Source organism: Podarcis liolepis (assembly GCF_965112155.1).
Source record: "Podarcis liolepis genome assembly, chromosome: 3".
Lineage (NCBI taxonomy): Eukaryota > Metazoa > Chordata > Lepidosauria > Squamata > Lacertidae > Podarcis > Podarcis liolepis.
In genome coordinates, this window is record NC_139557.1 from 107,053,424 (window position 1) to 107,069,607 (window position 16,184).

General features: G+C 43.8%; 1 protein-coding gene across 3 annotated transcripts in view; it reads right to left on the reverse strand.

The window, feature by feature from the left end:
- Positions 1–2,214: 2,214 nt before the first annotated feature.
- Positions 2,215–16,184, reverse strand: part of LOC310702567 (two pore channel protein 1-like) — a 43,256-nt gene continuing 29,286 nt past the window's right edge. For all 3 annotated transcript variants that reach the window (XM_083494336.1, XM_083494335.1, XM_083494334.1), the window contains exons 8-19: positions 15,763–15,889; positions 15,267–15,468; positions 14,064–14,208; positions 13,566–13,751; positions 11,668–11,732; positions 10,642–10,729; positions 9,821–9,890; positions 7,434–7,653; positions 5,341–5,431; positions 4,722–4,835; positions 3,620–3,744; positions 2,215–2,732 (exon numbers count right to left, since the gene is read on the reverse strand). In XM_083494336.1, the coding sequence (XP_083350462.1) occupies positions 2,587–2,732; positions 3,620–3,744; positions 4,722–4,835; positions 5,341–5,431; positions 7,434–7,653; positions 9,821–9,890; positions 10,642–10,729; positions 11,668–11,732; positions 13,566–13,751; positions 14,064–14,208; positions 15,267–15,468; positions 15,763–15,889 (1,579 nt within the window). In that variant the 3' untranslated portion in view covers positions 2,215–2,586. The remainder of the gene's footprint in view (positions 2,733–3,619; positions 3,745–4,721; positions 4,836–5,340; positions 5,432–7,433; positions 7,654–9,820; positions 9,891–10,641; positions 10,730–11,667; positions 11,733–13,565; positions 13,752–14,063; positions 14,209–15,266; positions 15,469–15,762; positions 15,890–16,184) is intronic.

Here is a 16,184-nt window from a genome sequence, read left to right on the forward strand (position 1 = left end):
GCTTGGGATTCATCCAGCCCAGCCTTTCGCATGATGAATTCTGCATATAAGTTAAATAAGCAGGGAGACAATATACAGCCTTGCCGTACTCCTTTCCCAATTTTGAACCAATCAGTTGTTCCATATCCAGTTCTAACTGTAGCTTCTTGTCCCACATAGAGATTTCTCAGGAGACAGATGTGATCAGGCACTCCCATTTCTTTAAGAACTTGCCATAGTTTGCTGTGGTTGACACAGTCGAAGGCTTTTGCATAGTCAATGAAGCAGAAGTAGTTGCCTTTCTGGAACTCTCTAGCTTTCTCCATAATCCAGCGCATGTTTGCAATTTGGTCTCTGGTTCCTCTGCCTCTTCTAAATCCAGCTTGCACTTCTGGGAGTTCTCAGTCCACATACTGCTTGAGCCTTCCTTGTAGAATTTTAAGCATAACCTTGCTAGCGTGTGAAATGAGTGCAATTGTGCGGTAGGAAACAGGTATAGCAGCTTGGAAACAGGGTAGCTAAGTGAATAGGGAAAGGATTGTGAATGGGACCCCAAGGTACTATGACGAGTGGGTGGAGAAGAATATATTATAAAGGCTTGGGGAGAAAAATCCAGTACTGTAACAGCTAAGATGAGGATATTTATAGAAGGGGGTCTATTTTTAATATTTTTATTGAGCAAATTTAACAAATAAAATTGTAAATCAATATAGCTAATTACATGACATATGCAGAGCAGAGATTTTAACTGCCATATTCTGGAATGAGTTTTTCAGGCTCTGAACTGTTTACTATGGTAACATCCAATCTTACAAGAACAGACTTCTTCTTCCAGTCCCCCTACATCCAAATAAAGGAACGTGGGTGGCACTGTGCTCTAAACCATTTTTAAAAATAAATCATTTTTATTAGTTTTCCAATAAGAACATCCAATTAACAAATCCATCAAATCATAATCCAATTAAAAATAATTAAAACAAAAAAAAACAGCCAAATTACAATCCAAATTAATTTTTCGGGCTTCCCATAGTCTGGACCTCTGAAGTATATCTCCAATATTTTCATTACTTCCTTCTTCTTGTTCTCATATTTTCTACATTCTGATCTTAACGCTTTAAAGTTCCCAGTCCCTGGCTGTGCGATTCTCGCACAATGTGTTGTTTGAGTACTTGGGAACAGTGACCACGGTGCTATCAAATTCAAGATATGTAAATAGCCAATGGCTAAGAAAATCTAACATGGTTGCATTTGTCTTCAAAAGACAAACTGCCCCCAAATAAGGGGGATTTTTTAGAAAGGAAGTTGGGAGTTGTTGCAAAGCACAATATTAGAAGCTCAGCTAGGGTGTATACCACAGATCAGGAAGGGAGCAGCAAGGCCAAGAGGATGCTGGTTTGGTTAACAAACAGTCAAAAGCTATTGGAGGCTAGAAGGCATCCTTCAAAATACAGAAGCCTCGTCCAAATATATACAGAAACTTTAGCAAAAGAAGCAAGCGGGAGCATGTTGCTAAAAACATTAAGATCAACAACAAAATGTTCTTTAATTAATTAGCAGCAGGAGCATGAGTATGGCTCAGTTAGTAAATGTAGTTGGCATGAAGTAATCTGTGTTGGAGCAGAGGGTACAATTTGTTCCTCTGCATCATGTGATATATCCTGGAATTCAAAAGGACCCTGAAGGTTGTTTAGTCCAACCTTCAAGATGGGAATCTATGGCCATCAAACCTGAGCTGTACAGAATGGTGGAACTATTGCCTCTAATGTGATGTGAACACTCCTTCTATTAATACACTCTATGATTGCATTTGCTTTTTTAGCAGCCGCATCATACTGCTGGCTCATTTATGGCTTCTGCGCAATCTTTTCCCCATAAACAGGGAAAGCATGCCTTTATGACTTATGTCACACGTTGCCAGCTGCAGGGTGGTAGTGGTTGTGCCTGCTCTGCTTCTGCATGATTTAAGAGGCAGCTGCCTCACCCATATGAACCAGCCTTCAAACTGGTGTCAACTCTGACATTTGAATTTTGGCTGCTAATATCTTCCGATAATTAACTTTGCCAAACACGGCCCAGAGATCGCCGCTTTTAAGCACTCTTTACCTGTTAGGTTTCAGTTTGCACAAAGATGTAGCATTTTTAAACCAGGCCACAAGACAAAATCCATTTGTTTCTCCTTGCTTTAAACATTTATCAGGATAATAGACAGGAAAAAGAGGAGAGATAGAAACAGCCTTCTCTTTATAACTTTTTATTGGTTTACCCCACACTGGTTGATAATGCACCCAAGGAAAAGCATTACTGTATCAAAACAGGTTACAGAGGTAAATATTAGACATTTTATACAGGTTTTAGTACTATGTATTTAGATAGCATGCTAAGTATCTTTGGAGAGAGTCAAGTATTTTAGACACATTCAATGTGCTTTGTTTCCCTTTATAAAAAATACTGCAATTTTCATGATTTTATACACTTTAAAAAAATAGCACTGTGGGACGCTCTATTCATTGGAGGGAGGGATTAGAGAGCAGAGCATCAGTACCTCTTATCTGCATGTGGTTGCTCTAAAGGTGGCAGCTAGTGAGCCACCTTAAAAGCAGCTTCCAGTTATACCGCACTGTTGAAGGCAGGGTTCTTCAGGTAAGTGTCATCCGGTGAAAGGTTTAAGATCTGCTCCAGTGAAGGGCCTTCTTCTTCCGGAGGTATCTCTGCTTCAAACATGCGTTGAAGTAAAGCATCAACCGTCCTGTATCCTGGGGAGAAAAAGCTGAACAATGTTAATTTCCAGTAATAGAGAAGCTCAAAGCTTCCTTGAGCACAACAGTACAAATGCACCTGACAAGTTACACCATGTAAAATGGATTCCACTTTGACTTCTCTCAGCAGCCTAGTCTGACCCTTGGGTCAGTAGGACTTCAGTTTTATCAACGTGTTAACACACTCATGTCTTGGAAAATAAAAATATAATAATAATAATAATAAGAAGAAGAAGAAGAAGAAGAAGAAGAAGAAGATTTTCTTTATATCCCGCCCTCCCCAGCTAAAGCTGGGCTCAGAGCGGCTAACAACAATAAAAGTAACACAGCATTCTAAAATCAATTCATTTTAAAATCAATTCAAAATCAAATTAATGGCAACCATTGGGCTAGAGTTCTGTGAGGATTACCGAAGGAGGGGGTCAGACTGCCTTGGCCAAAGGCCTGGTGGAACAGCTGTGTCTTGCAGGCCCTGCGGAAAGATGTCAAGTCCTGCAGGGCCCTAGTCTCTTGTGACAGAGCGTTTCACCAGATCGGGGCCATGGCTGAAAAAGCCCCGGCTCTGGTTGAGGCCAGCCTAACCTCCCTGTGGCCCGGGACCTCCAAGATGTTTTTGTTTGAAGACTGTAAAGTCCTCCATGGGGCATACCAAGAGAGGCGGTCCCGTAGGTACGAGGGTCCTAGGCCGTATAGGGCTTTAAAGATTAAAACCAGCACCTTAAACCTGATCCTGTACTCCACCAGGAGCCAATGCAGCTGGTATAGCACGGGGTGAATGTGATCCCACGGTGAGGACCCCGTAAGGAGTCTCGCCGCGGCATTCACTCAAGTTCCATGCTAAACATTCAGCAGCAACCCTTTAAAAAGTTTGACAGCACACTCACTTTTGGAAGCAACTTTAAACATCAGTCCTTTCGGTTTCTTCTTTGTTGCTGCTCCCTCTTCACCTCCAAGGTCATTTTCACTGGTTTCCATGTTGTCTATCAGTTGACCTTCTAGTAGTTCATCCCTTAAAAAAAAAAACCCCACAAAAACTATAAGCACCTGCCTTCTCAATACATTCCATACAGGGCTGCAGATCATGCTTTTCCTGTTAGGTGTATAGCTTTTTACTGGGAATGCAATTTTCTTCTTGAAAAAATGACTTATGGCTGCAATCCACAGCAGGGCTAAACACAATAAAGTCCTAATGAATTTAGTGGGGCTTATTCTCAGGTAAATGTTTAAAATAGATCTGGGTTCTAGAGCAGCCAGGTGCCCTGCACCTCTCTTGTTTCATTTTTTAAAAATACTATTTTTCGCTCTATAACACGCACCCGACCATAACACGCACGTAGTTTTTAGAGGAGGAAAATCCGTAGGCATGCCACCCATAGGCATTCCCTCAATAACACGTACAGACATTTCCCCTGACTTTTTAGGAGGAAAAAAGTGAGTGTTATGGTGCAAAAAATACGGTAAATTGAGACTTCATAATGTAGTAGAAACAAACTAAGCACAAAACCGAAGGGGCACATGGGTTGCCAGATGTGAAATATATTGGCATTTTTAAGCTCTCCTACCCTACTCATTCATTCATTCTCTCTATATATAATAAGTTGACAGGTTGTTCCAATTCTTAAAACTAAAGAATCAGTTTACATGACCAAACAATGACAGCAGTTAGATACAAAAGCTATTAAGAATTGCAGTTCATGAGTGGACATCTGAGGGTGCCTTCTAGACTTTGGTGGACTACTACTCCCATCAGCCTCTGCCAGCAAGGCCAATGGGAGTTGTAGTCCAACATCTGGACCACCATTGAAGGGAAAGTGGATCCATTGTAAATACATTCAGCCAAGTGGCCACAGAAGTTATAACAAGCATCAGTTTTCGCAGGTGGCAGCTGCTCAAGTCCATACAAATCAAGCACCCCTCAGCCATCATTCATTGGGCCATATACATGGGACCGGAAGGGAGATGTTATTCTGTCCTTGGTTAACTTACTCCTGAATGCCCACACCAAGCTCTTGGATTTTCTTCTCAATGGCAGTTTCCACTTCGCTCTTTTCAAGGGAATACTCCACAAAGAAAGCTTCCAGTATAAATGCTATAAAGATGCTAAAAATCAAAAGTTGACACATGGAAACAATGCACCTCAAAAACAATCCTTTCTCCCCCTCTACCTCATCCATCCACCTGGCAGTTGGCACTGAACTGTGTGATCAACACACCACAGACTTTTGCCTGCCCTTCCTATTTTAATTTTTTTATTTATTAAATTCATACCCCGCTTTTCCCCCAAAGCAGCCCATCACTATGAACACACAAACCCAGTTTCTTCACCTAGAACAGAAGAGGACACATGTTTATGCTGTACCTTAATCCCACTGGATTTTTAGAGCACCAATGTTACTCTGTTTGCAAGTGCGCACACATTTGGAACATTAAATATAAGCAGAATGAGTCTGATATCACGCTTGTCATGTCCATTAGCATCAGTGGTTCTACTCTCGCTAGGACTAACTGATGTTCATTTGCTTCACTGGTCCTACTCAGGTGGAATACAACCCAGTGCCCCCACCTCTATCCCCAGGAAGGAGGCGCAGGAACCCACTGCACTTACTTAATGATCATAATGACCACGACAATATGAAAGGTGATGAAGTACAGCTTTGCTGCCTCGTGAGTCACAAGGGCAAATCCACTGGCAAGGAGTAGAAAGTTAAGGACTATGAAAGGAAGTTTGCCATATGCATGCTTACTAACTTCGCCCATCTGCCAAGTTAGGCTCCAGTTAGGAATGTAGGAAGAGCCTGCTGGACCAGACCAATGGCCATTCTTCCCCAGTGTCCTGTTCTCAGAGTGGCCCAGCCAGATGACTATGGGAAGCCTAGAAACGGGACCTGAGTTCTTTTCCCCACCTGCGATTCCCAGCAGCAAGCCTTCAGAGGCATACTGCCTCCAGCTGTGGAGGTAGAACACAGCTTTTGCCTATTCCACTTTTAAAGCCATCCAAGTCAGTGGCCGTCTCTACCTCTCTCAAGGGAGCAAATTCCATAATTCACCCCAAGCTTTTAGCCATTTGAACTTGGCTAACTGCATTCTCAAGGGACGCGAGTGGCGCTGCGGTCTAAACCACTGAGCCTAGGGCTTGCCGATCAGAAGGTCTGTATTTCGAATCCCTGTGACGGGGTGAGCTCCCGTTGCTCGGTCCCTGCTCCTGCCAACCTAGCAGTTCGAAAGCATGTCAAAGTGCAAGTAGATAAATAGGTACCGCTCCAGCAGGAAGGTAAACAATGTTTCTGTGTGCTGCTCTGGTTCGCCGTGTGCTGGCCACATGACCCGGAAGCTGTACGCCGGCTCCCTCTGCCAATAAAGTGAGATGAGCGCCGCAACCCCAGAGTTGGCCACGACTGGAGCTAATGGTCAGGGGTCCCTTTACCTTTAACTGCATTCGCTAGCAACATTCACTAATGGCATGGATCTAAAGTGCCCACCGTGTCTGTTTATACCAGTGCCTCTCATTATTCTCCCCCTTTCAGAAACCTTTCTGCAAAAGCATTCCTCTATGCTATATCGTAGGCTTCTGCAGAAGGCCTGCCTCACAATTTCAAAAGCAGCTTCATAGAAACAGAATAGCTCCTCTCCTTGCAAAAAAAAGAAAGGGGGGGATTTGGAAACCCATGCATACATGTATCTAGCTGACACCCCCATTTTTTGGACAGAGAAACAAAAATTGTGTCCTAGAAAGTAAACTTCCGATTACCCAAAGATGTGTTGTAGCCTGACCAGGTGCAAGTGCTAGGACCATTATGTCTGTGACATAAGAGAAGCTGCAGAAATAATTGTTAGACGTTTGCCATTGATCACTGAACCTTCCCAAATGATAATTAACATTTAGGGTTGTATCCAATTGCTGCTGTTGCACTCGGGACGTGGGGCTTCTGCTGGTACAATAGAGCTCTCCCCTGAACTTCCTCTCTTCTACAGCCCCCAAAATCAGCTCCAGAGGTCTGGGGGGATCCACTGGATTAGATTTAGAGTGTGAATGGAAGGAGGGAGTCCTGGGGCATTAGGGAAAGCCTCTTGCACAGCATTGACTACAAACCTTAAAAAACAACAACACTATTATAGGAGAATATTTTTACTCCTATTGCTTTCAAGGAGATTTAACACCGAATTTGCATATATGCATTTGTTCTGGAAATGACTCTCAGTCATTTCACTGCCTGAGGAGGACAGGACGTTGTCCCCCACCCCATTCCTATTCTGCATACCTGAGCCACCTGGGCTAGCAATTGGTTCCAGTTTCAACACTAGGGACAGGTCACTGTTACCCAACAGTAGGGCTGGCCTGTTCTGCTCATGGCACACTGAGATCTGTGGAATGCCCTCCCATCAGATGTCAAAGAAATAAACAAACTATCTGATGTTTAGAAGACATCTGAAGGCAGCCCTGTTTAGGGAAGTTTTTAATGACTGATGTTTTAATGGATTTTTTATCGCTTGTTGGAAGCGACCCAGAGTGGCTGGGGAAACCCAGCCAGATGGGCAGGGTAGAAATAAAATAAAATAAAATAAAATAATAATAATAATAATAATAATAGTTATTGTTATAGTGTGCAGCTTTGCCAAAGGATGGGAAGTCCTTGGTGGCTTTTTACTCCTTTCCAAAGCATTTTTTTTAAAAAAGCTATGCTGCTTTACAAAGGATATCATGCCACTGGTTGACAACAGTTAATTCCATTAGGACGACGAAAGACGACGCAATGTCATTGAAGTTATTCTTGCAATATTTGGCCCGAGCAAAGGTGGTGTCTTTCAGAGCGGGGTTTCCGCAGTAGAAGGCATGTTGCACGGTGCTGTTTCCAGCGAAGAACTGGACCTTCCCGTGGAAGATTTCCATTCCGATGATGGAAAACACGTAATACACCACCTAATGGGGAAAATGAGCGTCAGTGAACACAGAATGGTGAAGATTTACATTGGGAACAAGGGAAGGGAAATCAAATCAACGTTACCAAATGGCTGAAGCTAGAATCAAAGGCTGTCGGGCCGGTGGAGGGGGATGTGGAAGGGGCCCATTCAATCATGCTTGGTGGATGCGGAACCCAGAAGCCCCTGCCATTTCCTCCCTAGGAACAGGACCTGTTGTTGTTGTTTAGTCGTGTCCGACTCTTCGTGACCCCATGGACCAGAGCACGCCAGGCACCTCTGTCCTCCACTGCCTCCCGCAGTTTGGTCAAACTCATGCTGGTAACCTCGAAAACACTATCCAACCATCTCATCCTCTGCCGTCCCCTTCTCCTTGTGCCCTCCATCTTTCCCAACATCAGGGTCTTTTCCAGGGAGTCTTCTCTTCTCATGAGGTGGCCAAAGTATTGGAGCCTCAGCTTCACGATCTGTCCTTCCAGTGAGCACTCAGGGCTGATTTCCTTCAGAATGGAGAGGTTTGATCTTCTTGCAGTCCATGGGACTCTCAAGAGTCTCCTCCAGCACCATAATTCAAAAGCATCAATTCTTCAGCGATCAGCCTTCTTTATGGTCCAACTCTCACTTCCATACATCACTACTGAGAAAACCATAGCTTTAACTATACGGACCTTTGTTGGCAAGGTGACATCTCTACTTCTCAAGATGCTGTCTAGGCCTGTCATTGCCCTTCTCCCAAGAAGCAGGCGTCTTTTAATTTCGTGGCTGCTCTCACCATCTGCAGTGATCATGGGGCCCAAGAAAGTAAAATCTCTCACTGCCTCCCATTTCTTCCCCTTCTATTTGCCAGGAGGTGATGGGACCAGTGGCCATGATCTTCGTTTTTTTGATGTTGAGCTTCAGACCATATTTTGCGCTCTCCTCTTTCACCCTCATTAAAAGGTTCTTTAATTCCTCCTCACTTTCTGCCATCAAGGTTGTGTCATCTGCATATCTGAGGTTGTTGATATTTCTTCCGGCAATCTTAATTCCGGCTTGGGATTCATCCAGCCCAGCCTTTCGCATGATGAATTCTGCATATAAGTTAAATAAGCAGGAAGACAATATACAGCTTTGCCGTACTCCTTTCCCAATTTTGAACCAATCAGTTGTTCCATATCCAGTTCTAACTGTAGCTTCTTGTCCCACATAGAGATTTCTCAGGAGACAGAAGAGGTGATCAGGCACTCCCATTTCTTTAAGAACTTGCCATAGTTTGCTGTGGTCGACACAGTCAAAGGCTTTTGCATAGTCAATGAAGCAGAAGTAGATGTCTTTCTGGAACTCTCTAGCTTTCTCCATAATCCAGCGCATGTTTGCAATTTGGTCTCTGGTTCCTCTGCATCTTCTAAATCCAGCTTGCACTTCTGGGAGTTCTCGGTCCACATACTGCTTGAGCCTTCCTTGTAGAATTTTAAGCATAACCTTGCTAGCGTGTGAAATGAGTGCAATTGTGCGGTAGTTGGAGCATTCTTTGGCACTGCCCTTCTTTGGGATTGGGATGTAGACTGATCTTCTCCAATCTTCTGGCCACTGCTGAGTTTTCCAAACTTGCTGGCATATTGAGTGTAGCACCTTAACAGCATCATCTTTTAAATTTTTAAATAGTTCAGCTGGAATACCATCACTTCCACTGGCCTTGTTATTTGCAGGACCTGTAGCACCTCTTATTTGCCAAGAGGCCACAGCAGAGGCAGCACAGTGAGCTGGGGGCTGTCAAAGCTGCCCCAGTGGATCTGGTCTCCTGAGGTGGTCACCTCACCTTGTCTCATGGGTGGGACAGCCCTGTCTGAAAGTCTCCTGTTAAACGTGGAGTAAGTGGGCCAGGAATGAGTAGAGATACTGATCAGACAAGGTTATTTGGACACTTCTCTTGGAAAATCAGTCCCAGGAATTATCTACAAATGTATAATGCCGTTGGGAGTGATTTCTAGATGTGACTGAGGCCGTACACGTTTTGAGTTTGGGAAGCAGGGAGGACAGTCCCACTGCACAAACGTACCTCATTCCACACACACACACAGCAGCTTGGTTGAATCCTGTCTTGTGTGCAAACTAGCCCAAAGCCCCTGCAGATTTATGAAAACGAGCGGGATGAGGAGGAATTAAAAAAAAGAGAAGGCGATGCTCACCAAAGCCAGTCCACCAAAGGTCAGCATGGTAGGTACAATGTTTATTAGCGTAGTCATGATGACCCGGAACCTAGAAGAAAACAGTGTATGAAAACTGAGTTTGGATGGGGTGGGCCTTTCAGGTGTCCCTGGTCAATTAAATACCAAAAAAGGAGGCACTGCAGAAAGGGGTCTGCATAGGGATAAAACAGAGCCAGGGAGCTCCAGATTCTGAGACTGTCTTTGTACCTTTGGCCTCTGTGCTGATCTCCCTATCCTTTAAAGTTTAGACTGATGCATCTTAACGTGCATCCTGTTTACAACTTCCTCCCCCCCCCCCTTTCTCTCTTGGGATCTAAATATGAGCTGTCACATTCGATCTATCCTTTGAGAACAAAGAAACAAGGCTCCCTTTGTCTTCTCTAGATTAGTTAGCTAGCTTGGAACCAAAAAATTTTCTATCCAAGTTATATACTTCTTAGTACATTGTTGTTGTTTTTTACTTTACAAGCACCTACTTATCTGTGGACTCAGCTATACAGCTGCAGATATAACATTTTAAGTGTGTTTTAAGTGCATTACATAAATGTGACACTAGATGCTGCTGCTGAGCTAATGGCAAACTCCATATATATTTTTAAACTTTGTTTTTTAAAAAAGGCATTATTTTTATATCTGTGTAGATGCAGCCTGGTTGCAACGGGTGAAGTCTATTGTCTAAGCAGCTTCACAAATCACAGTCTGCGTACTCTGCAAACTAATACCCAACAACTTAACTCACTAGAAAACATGACTTTATAGCTCTGACAGCAGTGCTTGTAAATAAAACCCGGTTATTTTACCGTTGTATACTGTCTATGATTCTTATGAGTCGAAGAACTCTCAGGATAAAAACAATGTCCAGTACTTGCTGGCTGTTGTATACGGTCACTGGAAAAAAAGAAGAGGGGATGGTGAAAAGCACACAAGAAAACTAACATTATCCTAATACTTGGACATCATAAGCCATAGGTCATTCTGATGGGGGAAAGCTGGGCTTATCTTGAGAACAATGAGCTTCAGTGAACTTAAGGCTCATTTACTCTGTCCTTAAGTTTGGGAGCTTTCTCTTCCAGCTGTGCTTTGTCATGCTAGCTTGTTTTAACAAACCATGGTTAGGAATATCTCCACACCACTGTGGTTGATGCTAAACTGCAACCCATATCAAATGGAAGCAGAAGCTCTGCATCTCCTCCTTGCAGCTGCACTGGAGAAGAATGAGTTTGTGAGCATGGAGGGAGACTAGGCTTGTTTCTATCAGGGTAAAAAGGTAAAGGGACCCCTGACCATTAGGTCCAGTCGTGGCCGACTGGGGTTGCGGCGCTCATCTCGCTTTATTGGCCGAGGGAGCCGGCGTACAGCTTCCGGGTCATGTGGCCAGCATGACTAAGCCGCTTCTGGCGAACCAGAGCAGTGCACGGAAACGCCATTTACCTTCCCGCCGGAGCTGTACCTATTTATCTACTTGCACTTTGACATGCTCTCGAATTGCTAGGTTGGCAGGAGCAGGGAACGAGCAACGGGAGCTCACCGTGTCACAGGGATTCGAACTGCCGACCTTCTGATCGGCAAGTCCTAGGCTCTGTGGTTTAACCCACAGCACCACCCGCGTCCCTTTCTATCAGGGTAATCCATGGTTTAACATTACCATGAGCCAGCATTACAACCCAGCCAAGTACATGGAAGTTTCACAAAGGACCCTCAAGTTTTGCCTTATCTGTTCCTTGATGCACCAATGGTCACAAGAGACATGAAGCCATATTGGAAATGGAGAAGTGTTTTCATCTCACCTGCTGCATAACCTTCAAGGGAGAAACACACAGACTTACCTGATTTAAGGGTAGCGTTGAACACAGTTGCAATCAAGGCAGCAAGAATGATAGAAGTATCAAACCTAGAATGGATGGGGAAGACACTCGTTTAATTACAGTGGTACCTCGCGTTACAGACGTGTATTGCTCTGGGATGCTGTGAGAAGAACGGAGGCTTGCAACATCACCTAGCTGGTTTACAAAATTAATTCCAATTTCCCATGTAATTTCAAAAGATGCATAGAGCCTTTCCACAAAGAAATCAAATGTGTTTCCCCAGCCACTTGTTATTATTCCGTTAGTGTGAATAACTCCTGATGTGCTTCTCCTGACTACCATACACTACCCAACTGCTCCGCCATGATGCTCACACAAACCACATTCCACACAGCATGACCCAAGAATGGTGGATAGGGTCCATCTGGGGACCCTGTGGGCTTGACTTGCATTTCAGGTACCCGCAACTACAATTGGACTACAGTGGTACCTCGGGTTACAGACGCTTCAGGTTACAGACGCTTCAGGTTACAGACTCCGCTAACCCAGAAATAGTACCTCAGGTTAAGAACTCTACCTCAGGATGAGAACAGAAACTGCACACCAGCGGCACGGCGGCAGCAGGAGGCCCCATTAGCTAAAGTGGTACTTCAGGTTAAGAACAGTTTCAGGTTAAGAACAGACCTCCAGAATGAATTAAGTTCTTAACCTGAGGTACCACTGTAGTGTGACTTTAAGTCATCTGCCCATTACAATCTCCACCAGCCTTCACCAAGCTAGTGCACCCTCCAGATGACAGCTGCATCAGCCCCAGCCAGTATTGCAGTACAAAACATCTGGAGAGCTCCAGCTTGGTGAAGAGGCTGGTCTAATCTCCCATGACTTTCATGTCACCTGTGAGAACCTCGGAGTCCTGTGGGGTCCGGCCAAAGGCCCATCTTGTCAAGTGTTCTGTTCTCACAGTGGCCAACCAGATCCTGCAGGAAGGAGCTGAGCACTTTCTCCATCTGCAATCCCCAGCAACTAGCATTCAGAAGCATACTATCTCTCCAGTAGTGGAGGCAGGACCCAGCCTTATTCTGTCCCTGAATGTGTCTCATCTGGACCTCGGAGGTCCAGCTCTGAGGGCCTTCTGGCAGTTCCCTCACTGCAAGAAGTGAGGTTACAGGGAATCAGGCAAAGGGCCTTCTCAGTAGTGGCACCCTCCCTGTGGAACGCCCTCCCATCAGATGTCAAGGAAATAAACAACATCTGACTTTTAGAAGACATCTAAAGGCAGCCCTGTTTAGGGAAGTTTTTAATGTTTGATGTTTTATTGCTTTATTATTAATAATAATAATATTCTGCTGGGAGCTGCCCAGAGTGGCTGGGGAAACCCAGCCAGATGGGCGGGGTATAAATAATAAATTTATTATTGTTGTTGATGATAATAATAATAATAAAAAAAAGAAGTCGTCATCCAAGTAGCCATTGCTACTTCTTGTAAGAGCAAATTCCAGAGTTCAGCTATGTACACTGTGGAATACCAGTCATGGTTTCCCTCAAAGAATCATGGGAACTGTAGTTTGGCTGCTGGAAATTGTAGTTCTGTGAGGGGTCCCCTAACAACTCTCAGCACTTCTACGACCCTACACTCCCCAGGATTCTTTAGGAGAAGCCAGGACTCTTAAAGTGGCATGAGAGTGCTTTAAACATATGGTGTGGAGTCGGAGTTGAGCGTTGAGCCAATATTAATAGACAGGGCCATAGCTCAGTGGTAGAGCATGTGCTTTGCTTGCTGAAGGTCAGAGGTTCAATCTGGCCACTCCAAATAACACTGGAAATGTCTGGAAATCCTGAGGAGCCAGTCAATATAGGAGAATGAGAAACTACTGGCTTCTTCATAACGCGGAGGGACAAAAATAAAAGAATTTACTTACCAGTTCCAGAACTGGTTCCTTGCAAAAAAGGTTCTGGGTTCGTAGGTGTACAGTTTCAGAAGAATCTCGACAATATACAGACTGAGGAACACCCACTCTGCGTAGGAAATGAGGGGGTTCTCCTCATCCAATGCAATGAAGACGGCGTTGATGAGTATGATGACATCATACATCCAAACAAATACCCTGCGGGAGATGTTCGCCGGGTTAATTACCAACCAAACTTGTTCGTTTCGAATAAATTTTTCCCGAAAACCCAAAGTACTACTGTCCAGCCACGTGCACCATCCAAAATGGCCCCGTGGGCAGGTGAGAGCATTTGCTCAGGGTCACCTGAATAATAATAATAATAATAATAATAATAATAATAATAATAATAATAATACCCCGCCCATCTGGCTGGGCCTCCGCAGCCACTCTGGGCGGCTTCCAACAAAATATTAAAATTCTGTAAGCACCTGAAGCCCTTTGTTGGAAAGGCAAGTGATTCAGACTTACTTGTGCTGAACCATCTTGCGCAGGAGGAGGCTAGGAGCAGAGTTGTACACATGGGGAATCCAGACCTCCAGGGGGTGGCTGTGGAGCTTCATGGTGATCACTTGTATATTCAGAAGATCAGCCAGACGCACAAAAGATTTTTTGTCTGCCACAAACAGAAATAATGCCAGAGAGGCAGGGAGGGACTCATTTAGAAGCTGCTTAGGCCAAAACTCAACAATTCAGACAAGCCCCACACATAAACCTACAGGAGAAGAGCAGCAATCTGGATTTGGCCAGGTCTTCTAGCCAGATGTGCATAAGAGAAAAGTAAAGGCAGCTGCAGATTAACTGAATATCAGGGTGGATAAAAATCAATTATTTAAAAAATAAATTTTAAAAATTGATTTTTTAATTTAAATTGGATTTTTAGAAATTTAAAATAAAATGCTTTTGGAGGAAAAATCTTTCTAAAGGTAGTTTTCTATTTAAGTTACATTATTGTCCAAAGGCTATTCATCAGGAAATAAGGATTTAAGTTATTCATGTGTGCTAAAACTCAGTCTAAGGTTGTATTTTTTAAATTTAAAAAAATCATTTAACCACATCAGTTAACAAACATGGATACATATGCTATATAATGTTATTGTTTTAGTTAAATAAATTGTTTAAATTGTTATTAAGGAAATGATTATTTTTTCTCCTTCCATCAAAGTACAGCAGAAAAGTTGTCCAAATATAAACAATTAACTTATTAAACCTCACATTAATTTCATAATTATATGTCAGTGTATTTCTAATAGTATAACCAAATCAGTAATTTTTGTTATAACTGTAAAAACTACTCTGAACATTAATTATTCCAAAAGCTCCCGAACGAAAGACCAGGAGGGAGAGAACATGCCAGTCGGGCATGTGTCTCTGTCAGGGTCCTACTCGAGTGTAGGCCGAGCTCCTGACACCTACTCAAAGTTAGGCCCTGGTCAGATGGGCGATTGAGCTGCTGCAACTAGCGCATGGTGCATTTGAAAGCACGCGCAGAATGGAAGTTAAGAGGGAGGAGGGCATGAAAATAAGAAATATTGTTGGGGGAGGCGCCAAATTTTGTCCTTGCTCAGGGTGCCACATTGCCAAAGTCCACCCCCTTCCCCTATCCTTCCTCCCTCTCATCTGCCCTGGCAACCTCATCTCCCAGCCACACTGCTTGAGTCTGCTGTTACCCACCCACAAAGCCCTTCTGCTCCTCGTCACATATTCGCAGCAAGAGCTCTCGGTGAGATGTGCTGATGTCGGGAGCCACCAGTTTCACAAGCCGCTTCCAGCGGTCTTCTTTGACGACAAACTCTGCTTCCTCCTTCACCTTCAGGAGGTTGAAGGCTTCTATCATCTTGCGGCGTTTCATGTAAGCAAGTTTGCGGATCTCATTCTGTGGGAAAATATATATATATACAAATATATACTTAAGAGGAACACCCGGTTTAGTACTGTCTGCCCTGACTGGGGTGTCAGGCAGAGGGGTCTTTCCCCCAGTCCTACCTATTCAACCTCCATTGCACATTTGGTTTATTATCAAAATTTACAGACTTCCAGCTGTTTGCAACGAGAAAACCGAAGAAAAGCAGTTGAAATAGCTCAACACAACAGATATGCTTCAAGTGGTTTCCCCCAGATTCAGCTAAAATTGCAACTTATCTCTTATCCCTTCCTCGGCAGGGCTTACCTTTAAGTGTTTTCTGTAATTGTTGTACACAACAGCCAGGAAGACTGACATGAAGATGTAGGTGTTGATAATAACATAGACTATGAAAAACAGGCAGTACCACCAGCTGAAGTCATAAGCCGGCATCCTATAAGAGAGGAGTACCATCACCACCGAGAAAGTAAGAAAAGCCTAGGAACTAACCGATCCTATACTCGTCTGCTGTGTATATAATATTTAGCAGTTTTGCGATATTTGGATTCATATAAACCACTAAACTTTGTAAGCTTTCCTGGGACTGCCGATTGGCCATTGAACAGTGGATTGTGCATTTCAGAAAAATACCGTACTTTTCTGTGTATTAGACGAGGGTATTTTTACTCCAAAATAAAGTAAAAAATGGGGGGGGCGTCTTATACATGGGTAGTGCAGAGGGGGGATGG